Source organism: Sander lucioperca, chromosome 23 (genome assembly GCF_008315115.2).
Source record: "Sander lucioperca isolate FBNREF2018 chromosome 23, SLUC_FBN_1.2, whole genome shotgun sequence".
Classification (NCBI taxonomy): Eukaryota; Metazoa; Chordata; class Actinopteri; order Perciformes; family Percidae; genus Sander; species Sander lucioperca.
In genome coordinates this window covers 16,222,763-16,238,716 of record NC_050195.1, presented here as the reverse complement: position 1 = coordinate 16,238,716, position 15,954 = coordinate 16,222,763, and the positions used below count along the sequence as shown (strand labels likewise).

General features: G+C 41.3%; 1 protein-coding gene across 3 annotated transcripts; it reads left to right on the top strand.

Annotated features, from left to right (window-relative positions):
* Nucleotides 1-5,390: 5,390 nt before the first annotated feature.
* dtx3l1 (deltex E3 ubiquitin ligase 3L1) lies at nt 5,391-12,170 on the top strand. Of its 3 annotated transcripts, XM_031300158.2 has the most exons (6): nt 5,406-5,531; nt 8,119-8,245; nt 8,644-8,726; nt 8,835-8,986; nt 10,341-10,552; nt 11,624-12,170. In XM_031300158.2, exons 3-6 carry the CDS (start codon nt 8,645-8,647, stop codon nt 11,691-11,693), a joined length of 516 nt encoding a protein of 171 aa, XP_031156018.1. In that variant the 5' UTR covers nt 5,406-5,531; nt 8,119-8,245; nt 8,644; the 3' UTR covers nt 11,694-12,170. The 3 variants fall into 3 exon arrangements, with proteins under 3 accessions (XP_035854203.1, XP_031156017.1, XP_031156018.1); XM_035998310.1 differs by lacking the exon at nt 8,119-8,245 and having other exon boundaries at nt 5,391-5,538; nt 8,617-8,726; XM_031300157.2 differs by lacking the exon at nt 8,119-8,245 and having other exon boundaries at nt 5,397-5,531.
* Nucleotides 12,171-15,954: the final 3,784 nt, after the last annotated feature.

Below are 15,954 nucleotides of genomic sequence, written 5' to 3'. Positions count from 1 at the left end.
CAGTGTAGGGCGTAACAGGACGTTGAGCAGGACCACAGCAGCAGCTGCACCCACTATCTAGGTGCCACCCCAATCCAAGGAAATCTGCGCGGCGAGAAAACAAAAGGACTCCGGGGAATAAGCTCCCTGGAGCTAAATTAGTAACAAGCATTACTGGGACATGAATGCACACAGATGGAAAGAGAGAGGTGTTCAGTGTGTCCCCTGCAGTCTAAAACTATAGCAACATAACTAAGAGCTGGTCCAAGGCAAATCTGAACCAGCTCTATAAGGGTTGGTAGATGAATCTGACAACTATGACGAGAAGCAGAGATAATGAGGGGGTGCCATGTGAAGAATCTTCCTCTGGAGAATGCAAACATTGATCCCGCTACCTCTCGCATGCTAAGCGAGCTCTCTACCACTTGAGCTAATTCCCCTATATGAAGAACAACCGTGTAGCTCCGTCTAGATCGTATGTTCCCCAATTTGTGACTAAAAATATATTTTTGCATCTGGCAGGCACAAGAGGATACATTCTGAAAAGTCTTCAGCAGTTTGAGATGTTGGAATATTTGCTCGTATGCTTTCTTTTGAGTAGATTCGGTACGTTATTAAGGCTAATGTTATACCTGCCTAATAAAAGCACATATTTACTAAGTTTATTTAGTTGCATGAGGAGATTTTTTTCTCTTTTCCGATAATTGGTTGATTAATGTAAACTGTGGTATTTTACTTTCAGAGAGTGAATCTGGACTTGCTGAAAGGAAATGTTTTTGTGTACTTCTAATATCTATTACATTATTACATGTCATTTAGCTGACGCTTTTATCCAAAGCGACTTACAATTGCTATATATGTCAGAGGTCACACGCCTCTGGAGCAACTAGGGGTTAAGTGCCTTGCTCAGGGGCACATTGGTTGATGTATTGCAGTGGGAATCGAACTCGGGTCTCCCACACCAAAGGCATGTGTCATATCCACTGCGCCATCACCACCTAATTTACCTTGTGATAAAAATAAAGTTCTTGTCTACTTTGTGCTGAACATACTAAAGTGATAACTTGCAACAGTCCCAAGACCTCCAGCGCATATGTAGTCACATTTAAAAAGGTACATTGTACTAAAATATTGTTTGTACTCAAAGAATTTATCCTCGAAACTTAATTCAAATGCTTTTACATATAGTTGTAAAGTTATGTTACATTTCACTCAAATGCCAATATTTCTCCATATTCCCTGATCTTGGAATTATTAACAATATTGATATTCATTTTTTTAAATTGGGATTAACCCCGAGAAGGGAACAAATTTTTTTTGCAGGAGTGCCCTGAATGACCACTTTAACTAACGTCATTCCCTTTGTTCCCTGCAGAAAACTTCTGATCCTTCTGAAGGAAACACTCGCTCTCCATATCCACCTGCATGTTTCCAGTTATTTCACTGTCACTTTCCTCTGACACTGTATCACTATATCAGTTATCACACTTTTAGGCTTACTTTCTTGTCTCCCTGTTTACTTCTCCCTGTGCGTCGCTCTGTCTCCCTTACTGATGCAGGCCTACTGTCAACTCCACTGGAGACGCTGCTGACAGGCTTTCACGTTCTCTGCCTGGGCAAAGGAACGGATCAAGTGTCTTTCTACCCCTTTTTTTGACCAAGGTATTTCAAGCTATTTTGAGTTTATCTGTGTTTTAAGCCCCCAACGTCTCCTTCCAGGCAGCGCTGCCTGGAAGGCACTAGGATTAGGCAATGGTTATGGTTAGGTTAGGGTTAGGTGCCTTGAAGTCAACGGTCGCAGCACTGCCTTGAAGTCTATTAGGCAATGGTTATGGTAATGGTTAGGGTTAAGGTTGCCTTGAAGTCAACGGTCGCAGCGCTGCCTGGAAGGAGACGTTGGGGGCTTAAAACACCATTGAGCGTATTTCGATGGCCGGTTCAGAGCCGGTGCCTAATCTCGAAACAGTTCTTCGCGATTCGACAGCCAAAGAACTGGCTCTAGAGAGAAACCAACTCTTTAGTTTCATACCAAGCACCGATTACGTCAGGGGCTTGGGGCAGGATTATCGTCAGCACATTGCCATACAGCATTCCGGGATGGGAGAAAAACCTGCTCTGGTTTATTGGCATTTCTTTAAACCAATCACAACAATCATCATGGGCGGTGCTAAATGCCGGACATAGCCACTACTGGAGTTGTAATTTCCAACAGAAAGAAAGTGGAAGGTGACGGACATCCGGCCAAATTTCTGGCGGCACCTGAACAATCCCAGAAGTGGAACATCGTGAATATAGACTAGGATTATCATGACCAACAAGACCAACTAAAAAGTTGTGACCGCCATTTTTAAAAACACAAGAACTTCACTATGGACGCGAAAGGGACGCTCTTGAGGGAGCTTCGAGAACAAAGCCAGTGCTTGAGCTGAGACAGTGGGAGATGGCTGCAGCAGAGTACAACAGAACTGTCAGCAAATCAACAATAAAAGTAAAGAAACTGAAAAAGGAGTACAGGGACCAAAAGAAGGACCTCGGGCGAAACGGCAATGGAAATAGAAAAATAGAAAAAAAAGCTTTTTTGATTCATGAACTGTCTTCTAAAAGACATGACGCGTTTGACGTGAGGAGACTTGAATCCTTTCTCGGGGATGCTAACTGTCTGTGTCTAACCACGCATTTCCCAACATCTAATTTCTTATAAACTGGGGAACATTAGAAATGATTACTTTTTTTGTGGGGTGAAAGTACACTGAATCATTACTCGGCTTTCATGCACTCAATTCACTTTTCCAATACTGTCCAGAAAGATCACAATAGCATCAGATTTAACGCTGTCATATCCAACAGCTTCACCCACCACTGAACTAATTTCCTCCACTGATGAACCGACAAGTTTAATTACATGTCAGTGTCCAGTTGTTGTGTGTCTTTACATTTTTATTAGAATTTAATTACTTTTTGATTTCATTTTTTGTTTCATATTGCTTAATAACTTTTGTTTTCATATTTGCCATACAAAAAGATGTATATAATTAATATAAATCCATTATGTTCATACAACTGTTTATTGTGTTTTATCTCTGAATTGAATTGAATCCAGTCCAGTCCAATTCCTTTACTTCCAAAAGCATCATGGAAAACTCAACTTAATTGAGAGTGAAAGGTGGAAATGGAGCTGTTAAGAACCTTCTGACAGCCTTGTGTTCAAAACACACCAAGAAATCACACAATAAAAGACAACAGGATCGAGATGAAAAAGGAAACATACAGGAAAGTACAGATAAGGCACAAACTAGAAAATTCGCCGGAAGTCTCCTCTCCGTGATCCACATTGAGCTGAACAAATACCAGGAGAAAAGCCTTTATTTCTTTACCCAGCCCAGCTAAGCTGGCTTCACTTGTATACTGTAACTTTGATCCTCTTCAGCACTTCCGCAGCAACCAACAAACTTTTTTAAAACAGACACATTTTCCTAAGAGCAGTATTTCCATGCACAGATGGACCTCCTTCCTTCCTCCACAGCGCTGTGAAAGAGTGTCTGGCTAGTCGTCACAGCATTCCTGGATAGGAGAAAAACGTGCTCTGGTGTATTGCCATTTCTTTAAACCAATCACAATCATCTTGGGCGGTAAGAGCCAGGCGGAGCAATGGTGCCTCTGCAAAATAGCCTCGGGGAGGAACTTGTTTTGGTGGAATGTGTACGTTCAAAAGTAGTTTTAGTCGTGCCAGAGAAAACGCAGATTGGACAGATAGTCTAGCTAACTGTCTGGATTTACCCTGCAGAGATCTGAGGAGCAGTTAACCATAGTCATCATAAATCCACCGCAGTTTAGAACACCAACACAAAGAAAGAGGAAGGTGATGGACATCCAGCTGAAATGAGGGACATCTGGTGGAATTTCTGGCGGCACTGGAGCAATACCAGGAATGTAACGTCAATATAGACTACTTTCACGATAACCTGATGGAACAGATGCACTCCACTTTTAATCACTACAGCTACACCTGCCTATTGTAACAGTGTTACAAAGTGTTTTTTAAAGTGCACAGCAGTACTGAGGCTGAACAGATCCAACCTCTGAGCTCAGCCAGCACCGCTAATGGGTGTGGTTTGGTGTGGTAGATGTTTGTTTTGTTGCACTTCTACATCACTGCAGCAAGGTGAGCAGTTAAACCACTGGAGGACAAGATTTTCAGCTACTTTTAAGTTGTTAATTAGTGACCCTGTAGCTTTTCCTCAAGTGCCACTGTCAAGACAATTTAAGCCCCAGTACTCAAAAGCACTTCCAACATTTACCATATTGTGTCATGTGGTGTAATGAATATTTTAGCTTCTACAAGCTGTAAGATGTAAATGTTGAAACATTTGGTCTAATTTCAATAAAATGCCAGAATCATTGGAGTCTGGATGGAAAAACTTCATTACATCCATCGGGCAGAGACTTTTATCAACAGTGACTCACAATAAGTGCATTCAAACTCAATAGGAATAGGAGCTAAATGACACCAGGAGTTACAAGTGCAGCCCTCCCAAAGAAAAAACTATAAGCGTTTCGAGAGGTCTTGTACAAGTGCTTAGGTTTTGCTTAGTTTTTAAAGACGAAGTTGTTCTTCCTTTGATTGTATTTTCATTTGATATGTCTTTCAGTCCATACCAACCAAATTCCAGCCGCCGCCCCCCTATCTGTAGAACTCACTACCAAACCACATTAAAAATACCAACACATTCTCACTCCCAACTCGTCAACATACTGCCGCTTGGTCATGAATCTTGGCATCACTTTTTTAAAGCTCTGTGTATCATTTGGCATAATTTTCCAACGTGCAGGGTAAAACCACTTGGTTAGGATTGAAAATACCCCCACACTGTCATCATTGAAAAAGGCCTCAAACCCTACCTCTTCAGGCTTGCATTCTACAACCATGAAAATATTTTTATTTCTTGTTGATTTTAATCTTTTTTATTGTCTTTATTAAAAATGATTACTGCTTGTTTGTTCTTTTTATATGTATCCTACAGTATGCAAAGTGTCTTTGAGGAAAAGTGTGTGTGTGTGTGTGTGTGTGTGTGCGTGTGTGTGTGTGTGTGTGTGTGTGTGTGTGCTGTTCTCTCTCACTTTCAGTCTCTCTTTTTTTCAATTCAATTTAAAGAGGCTTTATTGGCATGAAAGTTCCAATAACAATGTTGCAAAACCGAAAGTCTCTCTCTCTCTCTCTCTCTCTCTCTCTCTCTCTCTCTCTCTCTCTCTCTCTCACTCTTACACACACACACACACACACACACACACACACACACACACACACACACTAAGTATCTGTCAAAGCTGCTACACCAGTTGAACAGATCACTCAGCAGTACACCACACCTCTGCAACTCGACCCGCCCATCTTTCTCTCTCTCCCTCTTCTGTCTCTGTCTCTCTCTCTCTCTGTCTCTGTGTCGTGTCATCATGAGCTGAACAGACATCTGAACTCCGGGACTGCACAGAAGAGAGACAGAAGACAAGAAGAAAACTTCACTGAGGTGTGGAAAAGAAGAGCATTTCAACAGGTACTAATGGCAATAACAACAGCACACTGTTGATCAGCTTTACTGTAATGATGAATATTTAATATCATTAAATAATGATTTATATTTCAACAAGTTCTTTTACCTGCATGGTGTGTCAGCCAAACCTGTGTATGTTGTGAAGTCACAGCACTGAGTACAAACCTGCTGCAAAAACTCAAGCTTTTCATTCAAAATCAATTCTTTATAATGGGACACACAGAATGTTTGGCAGCAAAATAATGGAAAAAGAAATGAGTTCAGAATTATTTGTGAAATATTTTCATGATACTTGTAGCCATTGCATCTTTAGGAGTTCCACCCAATCACAATGTTTTGTACAATAACCTCCGGCAATGAGCAAACAGGAATGAAGAACAACTGGATATACTCTTATCTCATTCATCTAAAATGCATGTTTGTGATTTTTGTGTGCAATGTCACAGTGATTCCCTCTATACTTCTTGGACATTATTTTAATCCAGTAAAACCCAGGCCCACACCAACACTGAGTACATCAGATTGTTTTAGTGTCATCAGCCATCTTTCTCATTCTTGGCTGCTAACCACATACAGGGAGCTCCATGTGTTAGCGGGTTGACAAACTTGATTTCTGCTCCACTATCACTGAAAAAAGACTAAATCATCAGAGTGAAAACATCCACTTTATGTATTTCAGCAGGCTGAGGGTAAGTCGTAATTCTTTATATTAGACTATTTAACTAATATTCACCTGACATTACTTGATATTGTGTAGTTACTTAAATAACAAGGGGTGGAACATGCAAGTAACAAAATAAAGCAAGTTTTATATTTAATTTGTTATCAAGATACACTATTTGATCTAACACACATGGACCCCTTGTCCACATACGTCTATGTACTTCTGGTCTAAGGCTGTGTGTCATAGTTTACTGATTCATTTATATTGTAGTCAATTGTGTTCTTCCAAGTTCTGAGGTGAGAAAGTATACAGCAGTGAAGGGACATAAATCTGGCTTTATTCTGTGTGCTGCTGTGATTGGGTGACACTGTGGTCTCTTAGATCAGTGGTTACCAACCTTTTTGGTCCCAGGTACCCCCGCAGCACTGTCAGATGAACTCCTGTAGGCTACCCCTTCATCAATTCCCAATGTATGTTCCAATGTATAACACTATTCATAATATAAAAGTGGCTGTTGTTAACTATTTCATACAATTGAACTGACAATATTAACGTTGGTTTGGTCAGCAATCCTACTACTACAAATCTTCTAGGCTACTACTACTTGGAGTGAAGCTGAATGTTTCAACCATATAGCCATTAGCGTAACTTTAAACCATTACTTTTACCTTATTTTAACCGTTAGCTAACTATTTCAACTTTTAGCTTTTTTTTACGTTTCTTCATTACTTTTAGCTAATCATTCAAAATATTTAGTCATTACTTTTAACTAGTTATTTCTACCATTCATTCATTCATTACTTTTAGCTAAACGTCTGTGCCCACTTGCTAACTAGTTTTCACACACTCTTGCATAACTGCAACATGTTGTGTTCAGGTGTTATAGTTGACTTGATGTTAATATATGGATATATTCTTCCAATCAAATCATAATTTCAATTTTTTCAAATGAGTTGAGCTACTCCACAATCTTTCCACGGTCCCCCTGGCAACTGCAGAAGTACCCCCTGGGGTACACGTACCCCTGGTTGGGAATCACTGTCTTAGATTGTAACTGAACAACCTGGTCTTAGTTTGTCGCCATCAAGGCTGGAATAAGAACAAGTTTGACGCAAGAATGGAGAATGGGTGAAATGCAGAAATTAAAAGTCATTAAGTCATAGAATACAGAATGACCTAAGTATGACCTAATTGAAAGCTACTTAGCATTCCATGCAGACATGTTTATCCAGCAGTTTCCAAAACAATTCACACCCTCGTTCATGAGACTCCTATCAAGTCTCTGTCTCGTGAGCTTAATGAGCTTAGTGTCATGTCAGGGTGTGAATCACCGAAACCTCAATATCAATACCTCCAGCATTCATGTAACGTTTTTAAGGCCAAGGACCCATTAGCTGAAAGAGAGACCAAGTAGGAACCCCTTCCTGCATTTATTGTATACAACTGAGTTGCATATTAATTGGGCCGAATGGATAAAAATAAATGGTCATTATTCATACATCATGTTTTAACGTTAAATATATAATATATATATAATATGTGGAAGGCACAGTGAATCTTTAAGATTTACTGTAAGGCTACCATAGTGGCTAGCTTACCTATAGTAAGCTTATCTTCAATATGTAAATATATATTGTTTTCACAAATAGGCCAATTTATCTTTGCTATGGTGGATTCATATTACTGTATATTTTCAGATATTTTAATTTTTGAAAAAAGAAACGTTCAAACTCTGAGGACCCCCTCGGAGTCACGGACCCCGTGTTGAAGATCTCTGATGTAAAAAGATAAACCCTCCTATCTGAGTAGAGACTGTTTTTTTCAAAACTGCTTGGCAAGTACCTTAAACTGATTACTGCTACACATTCGGACGCAAAATGTTGTTAGATTTGAACTAACAAACTAATAAACCGTATATCGCTACAGCTTTCACCGCTGTTGATGCACGGGGCAGCCATATTGGATGTTGAGGTCGGCTTGCTCGGGGTACTGTGAGGTTCCTGGCTTCCAATGTCAGAAATGCGACTTCCCAAGTCGGAAATCCGCCTTCAGGGGGCGTGTTTCCGACTTAGAACTTGATAATTATGATTTCCGAATACAAATTAAACGCACCATTGGCATTGCACTTCCTTAAAGTCGGGGCATGCAAGAGACAGATTTAGGATAGGACATCCTCGGATCCTACATTTCCCATAAGACAACCAATAACATTTTTCATTAGACCCTCCTTGACCTGGTAAACACCCACAAGGATTTTGATTTTTCTGGAGCCAGAGACCATCATTATGTTTTCACAGGCCAAGCACTACTAACCATGACTGGTAAACTGACCCCATTAAAGTACAGCAGTCCAATTAAGATGATGTGCTCATTCTGATGTTTTGTGTGCGGATATTCTCTCCAATCAGCCAATGATGTTGATCTATTTCCCTCTCTGTGTGTGTCTCTCAGTATGGGCTCTGGTCAGAGCAGCGACAAAGTCTACTGCAACCGCTACCTGAACGGAAAGGGTCCTCCATCACTGGAACAACAAGGTCCTTTACACACATGCACACCAATTCTCTGTGTCTGTCAAACGTTCCATAATTGTCTCCTAATCACTTCTGGATAATGTGACTAAAACTGGACTGCTGTCTGTGCAGCTAAGGAAGGGCTGAATGGGAACCCCAGAGTAGTGACTGGCTGCCAGCCACAGGGCCAGATGACCTGGGTGATCCTCCACAGAGACCTGCCGGGATTCCCTGACGACAACACCATTCAGATCAACTACATATTCCCAGATGGAATACAGACAGTAAGCTTGGCCAAATCCACACTGTAAAACTTTTTTTTTTTTAAATCGAGATGAGTTGTAGTGGATCCACTGATTGGTTGGCTTTCAGTTTGTGAATCACAGCCCAGTTGAGGTTAGGATTATTCAATAGTATACATCTTAGCATGGGCAAAAAAAGTTTTCATGTGCACAAAAACCTTTTTGAATGAGTTGGTTTGCTTATTCAAGGAATACAAAATGTGCAGCGAGGCTTGGCTAAAACCTTTCTTTTTAGTGGCTCTTCTTGTGTATGGGGCCCTCTTTTTCTGTGTGTTTATTATTATGTTTAGAAACCGTATGTATTTGTTCAGTGTATATTATGGTGAAGTATTCAAAAGCATAATTTCAAATGAACATTTTAATCCCTTACAATTGACAAATAGGATTAGTATTGTTACCAGCTCCATTTATGGTGCAAACACTTCCAATGTCATAAACGTAGGTGCATCACATCCCTTGAATTACACAACAACACAGTGGACTGTACCAAGAACAGAACAAAGCAAAATCACAAACAACCCTGAACTGCAGTCTTGAAAAGAGGTGAAAATCACTTCAGCAGGAAGAGAAGCGTAGAGCATCCTTTGATTTGAATGAAAGATTGAACATTGAACTAGCTGAGAGTTTCTATGGGCAGCATTTGTTCATTAGCTTCTTCATAGAAGCTGATGATCTGGTTAGTCTGGTTAGCAGAGCTGGGGGAGGAAACTCTGAAGCAGCGCAGAGTTCACACTGCAGGAAGAGATTTTGGAGGGTTTTTTTTATTTATTTTTATTCAGTCATCATAAATAAAACAATAATTATATACATATCGCAGTGTAAACTGAAACAATCAGCAGTGACTGAAAGAATTAGGCTGAAGTAAAAGCTTTTATATGTCTCTCCTATGTTCTTATCGATTAAATCGACCCACCTCAAAGGAAAAGGAAATAAATGCAAAACAAATAAACAAGAAGGGAGGGGGGGGGGCTTGTATCATGTGGATGCGCCGTTTTGTTGTCATTACTTAAAATTCCTCATGGGGGAGACAGAAACTATGCACTATAGCTTTAAGGTCATTAAAGAAACAAGACCACCCAACTAATAGGCTTACAAATGGGTGGAGAGTCACTTTTTCACTCAAGCCATTAGTACAGCACAGTACAGGTGTGTAAAGTCCAGTTCAGACCAAAGATTTGCGACGAGACGAGTTGAAACTTGCAGCTACTTGCAGGAGGAAGGTCTGGCAATGCCAAACTAGCATTAGCCAAAGCAAATGAATTGTACATGAATAGAATCCTGTGATGAACTGTGCTTTTTACTGTGCCACTGAAACGTAAAACATCTCTTTCTGCAGGAGAAACAGCCCCACCCGGGCCACCCTTACGCAGGGCTGCGGCTCTGTGCTTACCTGCCTGACAACCGTGAGGGCAGGAGGGTTCTCAAGCTGCTGGAGAAGGCCTTCAACCAGCAGCTCCTGTTTACTGTCGCCACCAACAAAGATGGAAAGGACACGGTCACTACAGCTTCCGTCCCCCTAAAAACACAACCAGATGGAGGGAGCAGAGTGTGAGTAAATATGACAACCACAGTCTTCCCCTGTTGGCCAGTGGGAACTGCCCAATATTGTGTAAATACAATTTCATATAAAATCTACAAATTGATATAAGGTTGGAGGGCTGAAGGGGAGAATAAACCTGTGTCCCTTTCTAAATGATATAATCTGCAAAGGATGGTACCTTAGAGTCAATCAGGGTCCCGACATGGGGAGAGCCCTCAAAAAGCCTGGAATTAAAAGTTTGTTTTTTCATCTGCAATTTTGTCTCAGACTGAGCTGAATATTTGGGTCCAGCCCTAACGACGTCTATTCATTCACTGATTCACTCATCTCAATTTAAACATTTTTAAATGCTTGTCACGGCACATATTTATATATGCAATTCTTTTAGATCAATTATTCACAAAGCATTAGATAACATGTTCTAATCGCTCGACAGCCCTACTGTAAACACTTCGTTACCGATTACCCTAATAGCCAATGCACTTGCGTGTGTTTACTTGTTGACTCAGTTATTTGTACAGGTGTGAGGGCCCAGATCTTTGTGCTACACCACTGCTCACAAACATCTAGTAATAGTGAATACATGGTCATACAGTATGAAAAACCCTTAATGTAATCACATCTAAAAGCTCGCAGACAGCAGAAGATACATGTACATTCCAAACATGTGCACTAGAGCATCCATTTGCGTCTCTAGTGCATGACTTTCCATATGCATTAGAGAAGCTTTACTAGAAAAGAATAAGATTTATTCATACAACACAATGACATATAAGGTACAACATGGACGGTGATGGTCCTCAAGTAAACATATCTGTCAAAACCAAAATCGAAAGAAGTTGCTCTCGGGTTCACTGTCATCATTGTGGGAGAGTTTTGTGCAATTCTATCTGGAAAAATGGGTAAAGTTTAAATATCTTATAATAATAATATTAATATAATAATATTGAATTTGGTTTGTATTGCTGCTAATTTCCCCAATACGTTTGGCAAAAATGTGTGGGATAAAAAAAAAAAAAAGTCTGAGAACCATTGCACTAAATAATAAGGTCATTGTCTGTGTAATTTGTGTTTTTCAGTGATGGCTACCCAGATTCTGACTACCTGAAGACTGTGAGAAAGCTACTGAGGGATAAAGGCATTGAATAACACACAACACACAGCGCTGGATGGACAGAATGACCAGAGAACCTGTGCTGTCCATGGTTGTTGTTGTCACTGTGTAACCTTGAGTGTAATCTGTGTATTATTACATTATTGCAGTTCTTCTCCTTGAAATTAATTTATTATAACATGTTTTGTTAATTGTTTAAAGCAAGTATTTTACTGTATCATTACAAAAATGATTTTTTAAATTACGAATATGGAGTCATATTATTGTATTTATAGGGCAATATAATAGTAATGTATGTAGTAAGTAGTAGTCCATTTCTAAGTGAAAAAGTGAATATTACATTCATTTTTAAGTAGTACAGTGAACAATCTAAACTCCACTTATGATGCAGACACATTTTTTACAATCCATTTGTTGTATAAGATTTCATCATACATTATGACAGATGCCAAGCTTCATGGATAGAGTGAAAGTATAATGCTCAATTAAATGATTATTTAAGTAATACTAAAGTTATTATGTTTCTTTAATTAATCAGAATCAGCTTTATTGGCCAGGTTTGCATAAACAAACAAGGAATTTGACTCCTCAAAGTACAACACTCACTTAACATATAAATAATAAAAACAGAAAGGACAGTAAGAAATATAAAAATACTGTTAAGTGTACAGTATAACAATACAATATAATTTACAATTTTACAAAAAATATACAAAAGAGAGGGAAGGAATAGTGCAATATCAGTATCAGTCAATATAATCTGAGATTTTAGGATTTAAAAATGAATACAGTGCAAGGCAGATCAGTGCAATGGTAATATATTAATAACAATATTGTAACTGTAGGATTGAAATAGACATGAGGTAGATGAGCAGAACAGTGGTGGTTGACTTTGTTCAGTGTGAGGGTGGGGGCTATTTCTGAGTGTTCAACAGAGTGACTGCTTGGGGAAAGAAGCTGTCTCTGTATTGGCTGGTTTTGGCGAACAGTGCCCTGTATCGCCTACCAGAGGGAAGGAGGTTGAACAGTTTGTGACCAGGGTGTGAGGGGTCTGCAGAGACTTTTGCTGCCTTTTTCCTGACCCTGGACCGGTACAGGTCCTGGATGGAGGGAAGGTCAGCTCCATTGATCCTCTCTGCAGCCCTAATTTTAGGTCCTGTGAGATGGTTGATCCCAGGAACCTAAAGGAATCCACAGTGGACACTGTGTCGTTCTGGATGGTGAGAGGGGGCGGGGGGTGTGTGGGGGGGGGGGGGACTTCTCCTAAAGTCATCCACTCCACTGTCATCTCCACAATCTTCTTGGGGTTTAACTTCAGGTGGTTCTGACTGCATCATTGGACCAGCTGTTCCACCTCCTGTCTGTAAGCAGACTCATCACCATCCTGGATCAAACCAATGACAGTGGTGTCATCTGCAAACTTCAGGAGTTTTACAGATGGGTTCTTTGAGGTGCAGTCATTGGTGTAGAGGGAGAAGAGCAGCGGGGAGAGGACACACCCCTGTGGGGCGCCAGTGCTGATGACCCGGATTTTGGATGAGATGCTCCCCAGTCTGACATGCTGCTGCCTGTCAATCAGAAGCTGATGATCCACTGACAGGTGGTGGCAGGCACTGAGAACTGGGTGAGCTTCTGATGTAGGATGTCAGGGATGATGGTGTTGAACGCCGAGCTGAAGTCCACAAACAGGATCCTGGCGTACGTCCCTGGGGAGTCGAGGTGGTGCAGGATGTATTGCAGTCCCATATTGACAGTATCATCCGCCGACCTGTTTGCCCTGTAGGCAAACTGCAGGGAGTCCAGCAGGGGTCCTGTTATGTCTTTCAGGTGGCTCAACACCAGTCTTTCATAGCACTTCATGACCACAGATGTCAGGGCGACAGGCCTGTAGTCATTTAATCCTGTGATGGAGGGTTTTTTGGGGACTGGGATGATGGTGGAGCATTTGAAGCAGGATGGCACTTCACACAGCTCCAGGGACCGGTTAAAGATCTGTGTGAAGATTGGAGCAAACTGTTCAGCATAGACTGGCAGACAAAAGGGAAACACACCATCAGGTCCTGGAGCATTCTTGATCTTCTGCTTCTGAAATAGCCGGCACACATCCTTCTCGCAGATTGTTAGCGCAGGTGGGGGGAGGGGGTTGGGTCTTGAGGGAAAACCTTTTGTGCGTGATGGGTGTGAAAAACGGTGCTTTTTAAAACCTGCAATAAAAGTCGTTCAGGTCGTCAGCCAGTCTGGGATTTTCTGCAGGGTGGGGGGATGGTCTCTTGTAATCCGTGATCTGCTACAGGCCTTTCCAAACTGATGCAGGGTCGTTGGCTGAGAGACTATTTTTTAGTTTCTCACTGTAACTTCTTTTGGCTACCCTGATCTCCTTTGTCAGCTTGTTTCTGGCCTGCTTATATATGTCCCGGTCTCCCCTAATGTAGGCCTCCTCTTTGGCTTGACAGGCAGCTTCCTAAGATTAGGAGTGAACCAAGGTTTGTTGTTGTTGTATGTGCAGATGGTCTCTGTTTACTTAAAGCGCTAAAGGGACGGCAATAGTCCCGACCAAGCGCGTTTACTTAAAGCGCTAAAGGGACGGCAATAGTCCCGACCAAGCGCGTTCACTTAAAGCGCTAAAGGAGACTTTTAGCATCAATAAGAACGACAAAGGCACCTGACCAAGCGTCCATATTTTACGAAATGGGTGTGAGAACCTGTTACTGCTACGCAGGCTTGTGGTGGTATGTAAACACCAACCATAACAAACGAGGAGAACTCCTGCGGAGAATAGAAGGGCTTACAGTTCATGAAGAGAGTCTCCAAGTGAGGGCTGCACGTCTTTTTCAGCACGGTAGCATCTGTACACCAACCTTTGTTTAAGTAGAAGCAGATTCTTCCACCTTTCATTTTCCCCGAAAACTCTGTGCGGTCCAGCTGGATGAGTTGGAAACCAGGCAGCTGAAGTGCGCTGTCCGGGATGCGTTCACAGAACCAGGTTTCCGTGAAACACAGGGCGGCAGATCTGTAAAAGTCTGAGTTGATTTGGTTGAGAAGCAGCAGCTCATCCATCTTGTTTGCCAGGGACCGGACGTTTGCCAGGTGAATGGCTGGAAGCGAGGTGCGTAGTACCCACTTCGTTAATTTCACCAGCGTTCCTGCTCGTTTCCCCTGTCTGCGTCTCCAGCAGATTCCACGGAGAACTGCAACCAAGATTTCAGAAAAACTTGCTGGGTTGTGAAAACCGGAGAAAAAGTTCCTGTAGAGGTTTGCCTGATGTTTAAGACTTCCTCTCTGGTAAAAGTTAGTAGTGAAAGACCTCAGGAAACGTAATAAATGCACAAAAACAAACAAAGTACTAGAGAGCGAAGTACCGAGGCCGCCATCTTGAATCACAATTGTTATGTCTTTTTCCAATTTTTTGTTTAATAGATCAAAATCAGAAAACGGTAACTTCAGTCTTATTAGTGTTTAGGTGCCATCCAGTCTTAGCAGGCAGTGCAGGGAATCCAAATGTTTAAAATGTTCAGGACTAAACGAGACCGACAACTGGATGTTATCGGTGTTACAATGGTGGGTGATGAATAACCTGGCCAAGACTAGAAAATACATTAAGGGTTAATGCCTGATGAGGGGTCTATTATCAGGAATTAATGGACGACAGCGAGGCCAGAACCATCCGAAGTGCTGCCGAGTCCAAGTCCAAAAGGTTCTTATGCAATGCAAATGTTGTTCACTGCTCCAGTAAATAGGACGGACCTTAGATCCGACTTGCCACGCTTGACAAAAGGAGATGTTTCTTGTCAGCTCAGATAATAGAACCCTTTGGCTCTAACATCTACGAGCCAGAAAGTTGTGCTAGCACTGCTAAGTCATTAACATTGTGTGCATTTGACAATCAGTAAATATAATCTGACAGTATGTTTAACAACAAGACAAGCTAGATACCAGCCATGTCATTGTCTCCAAATCAACATCAAGACTTTCAGTCACAAATGATCCGCCATGTCGGCCGCAGCCTGAAGTGGCGAGCTGAACAGTGAAAGGAATGAGAGATGATCGTGACACAAAGCCAGTTCAGAAGAGCAGTATAAACTTTCTTCCTGCAACTTGTGTGTTAGCGCCATCCTGTGGTGTGGACGAGGCACTGAAGGACTACACTTGGTTTACAACGGTAACATCAGTTTCAGAACTCCTTAGTAGGTGTCCTATATCACTTTTTAATGGACACCTTGCAGTCAATTAGAATTGAGTATTCACCCAGACCATGGTATAAAAGATGAACAAAATAGGGCCAAGGATTGAGCCTTG